Here is an 11939-nt window from a genome sequence, read left to right as displayed (position 1 = left end):
ATTCCTATTTTCAATTATTCATCTTAACTGCCTCTCATAAGAGGTTCAAAATGCAGATAATTACTGGCTCTTTCAAACATTTGGTTTACTAGCAAAACACTTTTCTATATTTTGGTACTTAATATTTCTAATTTAGATGTTGCAATTGCTTATAAAGAAATATTTGCAATACTTTAAATTTGCAGCACTAATAAAAACATATGCTAACTGTTAATAAATCTTAAAATTTAACCAAAAAGTCAATTGTTTTCTCACGAAGGTCACCCCCTATGTTTCTATGTTAGAACAAGTGAAGGCAGTATCTATTTTTCCTAAGCATCAAAGTAAAGTGAACTGCTTAAGTAAGAAATGTCGACCTTGTTTTTTCATTCATAACTGCAAGAATTATGTATCACTCATCTGAAAGAATCTTAAGAAAGATCGGGGAATAACTGGAGGAAAAATTGGAGGTATACAGTGTGTGTTCGACATTTCTGGGTAGATCCTTAATGTGGAGCCAAGTGCCCATTCCCTCACATGTTTAAGGTGTGCATGTTTAACCTGCATCCTAACTTTTGCCTGACCTGCAGGGAAACATACCTGAAGAGAGTCTGTTGTGTGACTGGTGGGTAGTCCGCTTTTACCATAGCCTTGACCATGGGCTGTCAGAAGTCGTCCACAGAGATCAACTGCTGCTCTCCAGTTTTTGGTGCTCTGGAGTGAAAGGGAAAGAATAGGCTAAGTAACAATTTAGCAGCTAAAAACTTGAAGCTGCTTATTTTGCTTGAAGCAGCTACAACTAGCCATTAGTAATAATGACAAGGTCACTAAAGCTGGCCAGTAGGAAGCAGGATGTCATTTCTCAAAGCTACTTGTATAATTAGGCAAGAAGCAAAGCCAGGCATGACTCACAATTTACAATTAGAAGATTGCTGGTGTAAAAGGATACATAATTTATTATGAAGTGCCAGAGACTGTTCATTCAGAAATAGTTATCAGTTTTTAATCCATCAAGAATATGCAATGTTTTTGCCACTGCAAAATAATTCCATCTATTGCCTCTAAGTAGCATTGCTATTTTACTTCCCCCCCCCCCTGGAATCAAGTTATTTTCCTATTCGTTTTAATCAATTAAATCATAAAGGTAAACTGTGCTTGAAAATTCAGCTGTGTGGAAACTCACATTATAATAAATATAAATACTTGAAGTTTTCAGCATCTATTCATTCAATCAGAAAGTACTCGGTAGATGTTTAGCAGAAGTAACACGAATTTTATATTTAAAACTTAAAAACAATCTGCATAATAAAAAGATGACGGATACTTCAAAGTCACAAATACTGCCACCAGAAGAAACAACTTATTTTTTTTCCTGATCCAAAGCTTAGAAAGAGAAGTTGTATTTTGCTTCCAGTCAAAGCGATGGCAGTAAAGAGGATTATTTGTTACAATGTTTGAACACTGAGGTAAGCGAGAATTCTTTAAAATTTTAGCTTATCATGAACAAGCAGGGATGCACACCGCCTGACCGCTCTTGCTTGGCACTTGCCAAGGGCAGCTGAACAAACTTGGACGACAATTTGTGGCTTGTTAGCATCATCTGCAATTAAGTAACCTTGCCTTCTTTCAGTCCTAACAAGCCAGAGTCACAAACCCAGGACAAAATGTAACTTGTGACATTAGAATGTTAGAAAAATCACACTGCATTTCACCACTGAGCGTATTTACCTGACACATTACGCCATCTGTCCATGTTTTTTGGAGCTAGAGAATATGTGTGAAATTTATGGAGTGGACCCTCTTACAAACGAGCTACAAGCAACAATGTCCTAACTCACAAAATAGCTCTGCTGAATGTTATAGCAAGTTACAATATATTGATCTACCCAAGGGCAACTCATCAACTCTTCCTACAGGACTTTCCTGTAAATCTCACTTATCTTCTCCTTTCTTTTTGACTAGCTGCATGAACCTCTAGCAAAGCATTGGGGCATATCTACCTACTACTGAATTGTAGAAAAACCATGGTTAAGGTAAGGAATGCAAAATGTGCCTGGGCACTATTTGACCCCCAGGTGTGTTTGTGTATCTACAGACAATTCCTTTGGCTCCTGCCAGACTTCCTGCCCTAATTGGCTATTTTTTTCTAAATAGAGAAATTAGTGAGCTGATGAATTGCAAACATCACCTTTATTCCCAAGAATGCCTCTGGGCTCCAAGTGCAACTTATAATCAGTATATATGCTTTGTTTGGAAATGTTAGCCCTTGTCTAGAAAACAAACAAGGCAAGTAGGATATTAAGGAGCATTGCACGCAAGGTGGTAGGGGCTAAAATTAAGTAGCATCATGAGTTTATATACCTCATGGCAGCTATTTAGCTTGCAGGAAAAAATTATATCCCTAATTAATTTTCAGATCTGCCCAATATGGCATCCCAGTACTTATCATGGGATAAAATAGGTTGAGCTAAAGAATTCTGGATAACTGATGTCTGAATAATTAGTGCCCAATATAGAGAGTACAGATCTGGCTGTGGAAAACTCTGGGCTCCACTCCAAAAAAGATACTTGAAGGCACAAACCCTGTGTAATCTGTGTGCAACACATCAAGTTACTGCATCTTTTTCTGGGATAGGTCAGAAAAAACTTCAAATTATAATAGAAGAAGAAGACGACGCCAGAGGCTTACTTAGCCTTGATGTTATGTCCTGGCTTTATAAATCGTGACTGAGGAAATCATGAATTATCTGAGCATGGCCATTTTTTAAAACTCTGTAATATTCCTTAAATTTTGAAGGATCCTATGAATTACTGTTCTAACAAGAATTTGAAAAAAATCTTATAGTACATCGAGGACACCATATTTATTTTCATACAGATAATAATAATGATGATGATGATGATGATGATGATGATGATAATAATAATAATAATAATAATAATAATAATAATAATAATAATAATAATAAAGTTGGAAGGGATCTTGGAGGTCATCTAATCCAACCCCCTGCTCAGGCAGGAAACCCTATACCATTTCAGACAAATGGCTGTCCAGTCTCTTAAAAACTTCCAGTGTTGGAGCATTCACTGCTTTTGGAGGCAGCTTTTGTAAATCACATGATGCTAAGTATTTTATTAAAAGCACAACTTGAGATGAATAATAGAATTAAGAGAGAAAAAAGTACTGGTACCCCACTCTGATCATAACTTTAGTTATGAAGAAAAAATGTGGAATGTTTCGAAACGAGAGCACCATTCTTGACTAAGGATTAACAGCTATAGTCTACTCTACATTATAGGTTTCACACTCAAGCCCATGTCATATAAGAAAGCATTCATTAGCCACAGGGCTGCAAAGCCGAAGCCTTTTTACATATTGATACTAAAGTCTCCAATGAGCGAAAAATGAAGAAAGAGTATTATGGAATGCAATCACACACCAGTTTATTTCACTGAGAAAAGTTACTAGGAAACAGAAATATTTCAAAAACAGAATTGCAAAACTGCTGCTTGAATTTGGTCACGTAGCTCGTAGCATTTTGCATTAACCAGAACATCAATATTTGGTTTTATTATTGTGTTGATAATGTATATTTTATCAAGATGGAACAAGATGGGATTTAGGATGATACAATCCAGGAAACCCATCCCTCTTAACAGTGATCCAAATTTTTTTTTTTTAACCTCTCCTTTCCTTGCTGAGCAAAGATATCTGTTCTTCTCATTTGCTTCTTTCTCTTCTTTCTCCTTGCCCAGTAGATTCCTTCCCACCTCTGCTCAGCAAGGAGAACTTGAACGGCCACGCACTGTCATTCCTGTCTCTTAGCTGGCAATCAGCCCACACTCCACCTCTTTGATGACCTCTCCTTTCCCTTTCTTGGGGAAGCCCAGTCTGCTGGCTTTCTTTCTTGGCCTGCTGCCTATGCCTGGAGTTCCGGGTACCATTTAAAATCAAATCAGAATAGAGCTGGAAGGGACCTTGGAGGTCTTCTAGTCCAACCCCCTGCTCAAACCGCAGACCCTATACCATTTCAGACAAGTGACTGTCCAGTCTCTTCTTAAAAAACTCCAGTGATGAAGCATCTACAACTTCTGAAGGCAAAGCTGTTCAGCTATTTAATTGATCTCCCTGTTAGGAAGTTTCTTCTTAATTCCAGGTCGCTTCTCTCCTTGATTCGTTTCCATCCATTGTTTCTTGTCTTGCCTTCTGGTACTTTGGAACATAAGTTGACCCTCTCTTCTTTGTGGCAGCCCCTTAAATACTAGAATACTGCTATCATGTTCCCCCCTAGTCCTTCTTTCTCTAGACTAGCCATCCCCAAATCCTGCAATCGTTCTTCTTATGTTTTAGTCTCCAGGCCTTTAATCACCTTAGTTGCTCTTCTTTGCACTTTTCCCAAAGTTTCAACATCTTTTTTGTAATGTGGTAGCATGTACAATAGTGGCCAAAATTGTGGAAACCTTTTGGGAAAAGTGTATTTTTGAGGTTTGATGGCTAATAACACCACTTTTTTTGGGAGTAGTGCCCTAAAACTATATATCAATGGAAAGATAATTTAATCAAGAATGTAATGCAACAAAGCTTGTTCAATTATCTATACTGTATTCTATGAAAAGTTATCGCCAAATAACCAGAAAAAGGAAGCACAACTTGCTTAGGTTGATATCAGGTAGCTTTCCTTCATCTGATTGTAGCCAATGAGCATGAGAGAGCCAATTAGGGAGCCAATCAGATGTCATCTTGTTTTGACAATGAGCCAATCAGATCACAGTAGGATTCAGTTATTGATGTCATGTACTGAAGCTGAAAGGAAATTTGTCAGTGTGTTATGTGATCGCTATCAAGTTGGTTGGGTTTTTTTGTGTTCTTTCATTTAGTGAGCTTGTAAAATGTAATAAAATTGAAGTAATGATGCAAAGAGTTGAATGGTTGCCCAGAAAGCGATGTAAAATAGTATTATTAAGCGAACAAGGCTACAATTATAAAGAAATTAGAAGAAAAATTGGTGGAAACTTAACCAAAGGTGGCATTTCTACTGTACACTTTTCCCAAAAGGTTTCCACAATTTTGGCCACTACTGTACTATAAAACAGAAGAGTGGACCCAATTGCCTTGACCAACTGCCCGGATCTCACTGCTGCAGGAAGACTAGTCACATTGGGCTAAAATATATTGTTAGTCTCACGTTGCCATCCTGTTTCATTCCTGGAGCCCTCACTATGCCTGTTTACATGGCACATATTGTGTTGGCTTTGTTTGGCAGTGTTTTCAGCCCCTACAATGAATGGTTGTGGGGTGCAGAAAATGACTTGGAGAATCTGAGATTCCTGTTCTATACTACCGTATATAGGCCATACCACTATTGCATTTGAGAACCTTTTTCAACAAAGGACTTTTTTAAAAAATGAAAATGGGCACTGGGAATTAGGTGTGCCCATCACATGGTTCCTTCCGGAGTCTTCTTTGAACAAAAGAGAGCACTATGGATGAAATTCCAATTTTGGTGAGCTCCCTAATTGAATACAAATTGCTTCAGTGAAAGAAGAAGGTTGGTCTGCCTATCTGTCTGTCTCCTGCCTTTATTATTTTTATAAATAACTCAAGGTAACAAACATACCTAATACACCTTTCTGCTCCTATTTTCCTCACAATAGCAACCCTGTGACCACCTGAGAGGTGGGCGGAGAGTGAGTCACCCAGCCAGTTTTTATGGCTAAGGCAAGACTAGAACTCACAATCTACCGTTTTCTAGCCTGGTGCCTTAACCACTTCACCAAACTTAAAAAGATAGCGTTGGCAGGCAAGTTGGGAAATAATGATCCAGTTATCTTCCTACCTTGAATAATTTGGGAAGGCAAAAACAAAAATTACATGGTGGATTAAAATTATATAGAGTTATCATGTGTTTACAGATGAAAAAAAAAACTGTTTTTAATTAGTGAGCTACCTTTTGATTGTTTTATTCTAACCACGTGTGTCCTTGCAGGGTAAACCAGACAGGAATCACAACCGGATGAGCTAAATCTGCTTAACTGCAGAATCTTACAGGTCTGAAGTATGAGAAACTAGAAAGGATCCCATCTGAGTCTCTTGTGCTACCCATTTCCCAGTTATGGGCTACGCTGTCTCTTATCTGACTGTTCTCTAGCAGCATCTCTTTGCTCAGGCTCCCAAGGCCTTTCCCATATACCATTACACCATGCTACTAATAAATCTTGCAATATGGTCTTCAATCAATGAGTTTTCTTCCCCTTTTCATTAAAAATCTTATTGCACTGTCACGTACTTCTTACTCGTATTTTAAAAGTTTATTTCAAAATAAAAATCCATATTAAAAAGCAAAAATAATCTATTGAAAACACATTATTTAAACTAGGGGATTAATTGATCAATAGTGATAAATAAGATCCCAATGTCTCATATTTATGGTACACAATACACATTATCTTCATATACAACATGAGACCTCTCTACTTTTCTCTCCGTATTACCAATGCAAAGATGACGGTAGCTTGCCTACAAATAGTTAATGATCACTAGCGTGAGGTGGAAACCAAGATAATCCTGGGTCACAATTCGACCATTGCAATAAGAAAAATGTCCTATAACTCACATATTTGAAACTTTTGCTCAGATACAGGCACAAAAACATCTTGCCTAGTTTAATGGGATTACAACCAGAAGACTCAGAATTGTGGGAATGGACAACATCTGTTCTTTGATGCATGACAGATGTATATATGCAATAAAGGTTATATAGTTCAGGTGTTATAGCAGAACAGAGGAGCAGCAATAACAAATAAATAGATATCTGATTTCAAATATACATTCACATTTTTTATTACTGTTACTAAATTTCTGCGACCATCTGGATATTCCTCCAAAGGGAATTATTGAATACTACTCAACTATTCTCTTAGCAAAACCAAGATTAAGAAACTTACTTTTCTAAAAGAAATGTGAGAGCGGCGTGCCTGTTTCTTTATATTTATTGTTCAGTAGGTAATCATAAAATATTAACAGTAATATCCCTAACAAGTGGCAATAACATCAGAATGAGAATATGCATGTCATGAAATCATCCCAATGTTATTATATGATGTCATAGCATCTAATGTTTGTGTGTAAGTCATGTCATCTGCATGTTGATGTCATAATGCACATGTCATCACTTGCTATCCTCTGAGCCCCCAAAAGATGTCCATGACCTCTAAATATTCTCAAAGCAATTGCCCAAATCAGGGGTAGGCAACCTTGGCTCTTTTATAACTTGTGGACTTCAATACCCAGAATTCCCAAACCAGCCATGCTGACTCAGGAATTCTGGGAATTGAAGTCCACAAGTCATAAAAGAGCCAAGGTTGCCTACCCCTGCCCAAATCATTGTTCAAGATAAAGATATACACCAGAAGAAAGTGCTATGTATTATAGTTTGGTATAAAATGCCTAGAAGTCTAGTTTGCTTATTTCAAATATTATTTGCTATATAAAGTCAGATGATATGACAAACTGTGCTTAAACAAAAGTGAAAGTTTCCCAGGTTTACTGCATAGTTGGGTCAAAGTTGGGGACAGAAAAACATGAACTATCAAAGATTTTTAAAGTTAGCTTATTCATATTGAGCATGAAGTCAGAATATAGATAATGGAGAATACAATGTAAGATTGTGAATCAAGTCAGAATGGAGATTACAATAAGAAAACATTTCAGATTTTTTAAAAAAACTAATTATAATTTAACTTCAGGAATAAAAAAATATTATTTAAATCAGGAGAATTTTTTAAATGGAAACTTCTCAGCTATAAAAAAATAAATATGCACAAGAGGCCCACCGTTTACTATGTTTGACAATGGATGGAAATTCCACATAAAATCTAGATGTCCCACTAAGAGAAAAAAATATGATTTCCCCCCCCACAGGGAGTCATTAACTGTACATATGACACCATTAAAAATGATTAAAATTTCCTCCTCCATGAGAACTTCCGGTGGATCTGCGTTGGGCGATGGCGGCTACTTTGTAGCCGTCCTCCTGGGTAAGTGTAATGAACCGCTATGAACAGCAGACATCAGCTGTTCAGCGGTTCAAAATCCCCCTCCCGGGCAAAGGGGGGGGGCAGAGGGTAGTCTGAATAGTGGTAGAGCCTCTTATGTACCCCCAATTTTTCTTTTTTGGGGGTGACAGAGTGCTCCCACGGAGTTCAGACTGTCTCCGCTTCCCAGCTGCTTTTGTCCTTGGGACAAAACAAGCCCTCGCAACCACCTCCGCGTTTAAAGTGATTTAGTGAGTTTTTTTTTAAGAAGCGGACAGAGTTGTTTAGAGGATTTATTTTTTTGCTTTCCTTGACTTTACATGTATTTTAAATTTAAAGGTTTATTCTTTTGTTATAGTCTTTCTTTTTATTTTTTGCTTTTTGCTGAAAGGGAAAGTAAAATGGCGATCGGCAGACTTTCTAGTGTTTTTTTTTTCGGGAAGCTAGAATGGCGATCGGCTTTTTTACCTTCTCTTTTTTTTCTTTCTTCTTTTTAAGGACTGGATGGATTTTAGAGTATTATTAATTTTTGTTGTTTAATTTTCTAAACATTATTGTTTTGGTTTGATTTTTTGTTTTGCTTTTTGTATTTTTAAAAGGCAGGCATTTTGTTTCCCCCCCCCTTCTTTTTTTCACTTTAACGATTGGAGTGTATATTCTAATTTCTTTTATTGATTTATTTTTCGCCTTTTTCGATTTTATTTTAAATCCAAAGGTTTATTGTTTTGTTTACAGTCTTTTTTTTCTACTATTTGCTTTTTTGTTGAAAGAGAAAGTAAATGGCGATCGGGAGACCTTCTAGCGTTTTTCTCTTTTTTTTTTGGGGAAGCTAGAGTGGCGATCGGCTTTTTTTACTTTCTCCTTTTTTTTTTCTTTTTAATGAATTGGATGGATTTTAGAAGTATTATTATTGTTTTGGTTTGATTTGTTGCTTTGTCTCTTGTATTTTTAAAGGGCAGGCATTCTGGTTTTGGTCTGATTTTTTGTTTTGCTTTTTGTATTTTTAAAAGGCAGGCATTTTGGTTTTTCTTCCCTTTTTTTCTCACTTTAACGATTGGAGTGTATATTTTAACTTTTTGTTTTGGTTTGATTTGTGGTTTTGTCTCTTGTATTTTTAAAGGGCAGGCATTCTGGTTTTTTCCCTCCTCTTTTCCTTCTTTTTTTTCATTTTAATGATTGGAGTGTATATCTTAATTTTTTTTATTTTTTTTTTCTTCTTTTCTAACTCCCTTTTTTTATTTTTTTATTTTTCTCATTATTTTAAAGATTTTCCTTTGAGGGAGTTATGATTTTCTTTTGAAGGAATTTTTGTAATTTTTAAGAAGGAGTAAAGTTTTTTTTTTAAGATGGCTCCAAAGCGTCCACTGAATTTCACAGTTCCTAAATCTTCTGTGGCCCAGCCAACAACTGTGAAGGATATGCAACAAATGATGGGAAATTTTACAATTCAAATTAGGGCAGAAATGAAAAAGATTTTGGAAGAAAATAATAAGATTTTGAGGCAAGACATAGTTTTGGCTCTAAAAGGAGTTGCTTCTGTTCTTGAAAAGTTTTTGGGGGAAAATTGAAAGTATGGAAAAAGAAATGGAAAACGAGATTCTTAAGAATGGAATTTTAAGAATTAGGGGCTTGGAAGAGTCCTTGCAAGAAGATCTGAAAGAGATGGTTGTTTAATTTTGAATAAAGAAAAAGAAGGAATACTTAGTGAAATTGAAAAACTATTTAGAGTTAGAGAGATGTGGTAATTTACTTTGGGTTCAAATTATACAAGCTTTTTATAAGAAGAGAAGTGTTATAATTTTAAAGGAGATCCCATCAAAAATTTTAAGAAGAAGAAAGGAGTTTGCCTTTTTAGCAAAGATGGGATGTTCCGATTGGAATGGTGGTGAATTACCTGGGAATATGTTAAACTGTTTCTCAAGCAAAAGATTTTTATACTTCAGTATTGGGGGTATGTTCATCTGGTTCAAGACTTTGGAAGAAATGGATGTAGAATTACAGTTTGAAGACTCTAAAATGTTTAAGAGATCTCAGTTCAGATTGAGGAGCAGGAGACAACTTGTGTAGCACAAAACTGAAAGCAGCAACTGAAGAAGAGTAATGAAATTTCACACCTAGTGATTGCTGAATCTGTGGGAGAAGCAAGACCCATAAATCCTTTGGAGCAATTCAAGGATGGGGAAATTCCAGCCTGAGGGGCGTCAACAAGTTGAGAGGAAGGGGCAGAGGAAAATCTGTGCAACGTATAATTGTAAAGAAAAAGACCAACAGAACGGAATCCCCACATGTACTTAAGTCAGAAAATTGGAGCAGCTTTTGAGGACAGATCCTAAAGCATTTGTTTTAAGCTTTATGACAAAAATGGACAATCGAGGCTGACAATAATAATATCAGTATGATAATGAATGGAGAATGAAAATGGACAATGGAGATTGATAAGGACTGGGGTTTTTGTGGTTGCAACTTGTTACTGATGAAGATTTGAATATCTATTGTGTTTATGGTGGATGGAATTTGTTTTTGAATCTGATAAGATTAAATGAGTACAAAGGTGTCTTGTTTTTTTTTCCTTTTTTAAGTTTTAAGTAATGTATAAATTTGTGTTTTGGGGGAGTTTATGAAAATGATAACAATATTTATGATATTAGAAGGATTGGAGTATATTACAATGTGTTTAGTGTTTTGGGCGGGATTTTTAATGTTTAAAGTTTTAAGTAATGTTTAGATTTGTGTTTTTGATTGACTATAATTTGTTTTCTAATGTTTCAAGTTTTGATTGTTTAATTTGTGTTTTGGAGGACTATAACTCGTTTAACTAAATGTATTTAGATTTGCTTATGATTTATGCTGACTTTATATTGTAGTTATAGATGTTTAAAGAAAGCAGTGCTTAAAATTGTGTCTTGGAAGAAACTTATCCATCTAAGTAAGATTAGAAGATTTTTAGAGTAATTATATGTGTTTATTATTATTTTCTAGAAATAATTCATTTAATTTTAGGTTCTTAGGATTGTTTAGGATTTATAGGTGTCTTAAGTTTTATATGTGTTTTAAGTTCTTTTTCTTTTTTTTCTTTTTGAAACATTTTGGATAAGCCTGTAATCAACTCTGGGAGGTTCAGGGGAGGGTTAGGGAGGTTTGGGGAGTTGGGGGAGGGTATGGGTAGGTGGGCGGGTTTGGGGAGGGGATTTATTTTGTAAAATGTTAAAAATTCTCAATAAAAAAAAAAAAAATTCCTCCTCCATTTTGGATGACATTCTTCTCTAGTATAAATTATTTGGGTAAAACACATTGACATCACTTAAAAAAATTGGTCAGTAACCCGTTCTTAGGCTAAAATTTCCTAATGTTATTCCTTTACATTTATAAGATAATAAAATATTGCAATTAAGGAGCTACATGTGATTTTTTACAAACTATCTTCTACTGTGTATCATAACTTTCCCTTGGTCTCTTCTCCATTGGTCCACATATTCTTTCCAAGACCAGTCTGGGATCAGGCAGAAGGATGATGGATGAAAAGGAGGAATTCATCCCATTGGTAAATATTATTCCATCAGCAGCACTGCCAAAAAATTAGCCTTAACTGTTTTTCTTAAATGTTTTCTGAAATTATTATTTGCCCCAAATTATAAAACTGTAGTCGTAGCCATTCATTTAAAGGTAAGGAAAGAAAAGGAGTCCCTGAGGATTTTACTCTGCTAGTCATAGCCAACTATAGAGGGTGGCACTCATCTCCATTGCCCTTCTTCTCTTCTTTCATTTAAAGGGCAGACTAAAATATAATAACCTTTAAAAAAATGGTAGCTCACAAAATGGTAGTTAACAATTGTGCTAAAAAAGGTGGTGTGATGAAATGATTAAGTCCTGGACTGGAAAGAACCAGGTTCTAATCTACCTTCAGTCACAGAAGCTAACTGGGTAAC

At 35.8% G+C, this 11939-nt stretch overlaps 1 protein-coding gene across 2 annotated transcripts in view; it reads right to left on the bottom strand.

Moving 5' to 3' along the window:
- TRAPPC12 (trafficking protein particle complex 12) overlaps positions 1-11939 on the bottom strand; it is an 87659-nt gene that overhangs the window by 61412 nt on the left and 14308 nt on the right. For both annotated transcript variants that reach the window (XM_039331927.1, XM_039331928.1), the window contains exon 5: positions 580-693. In XM_039331927.1, coding sequence (XP_039187861.1) covers positions 580-693 — 114 coding nt within the window. The remainder of the gene's footprint in view (positions 1-579; positions 694-11939) is intronic.

Source organism: Crotalus tigris, unplaced genomic scaffold, assembly GCF_016545835.1.
Source record: "Crotalus tigris isolate CLP2741 ecotype Arizona unplaced genomic scaffold, ASM1654583v1 scf7180000024439.5362192, whole genome shotgun sequence".
Classification (NCBI taxonomy): Eukaryota; Metazoa; Chordata; class Lepidosauria; order Squamata; family Viperidae; genus Crotalus; species Crotalus tigris.
This window is presented reverse-complemented; position numbering and strand designations above follow the sequence as displayed.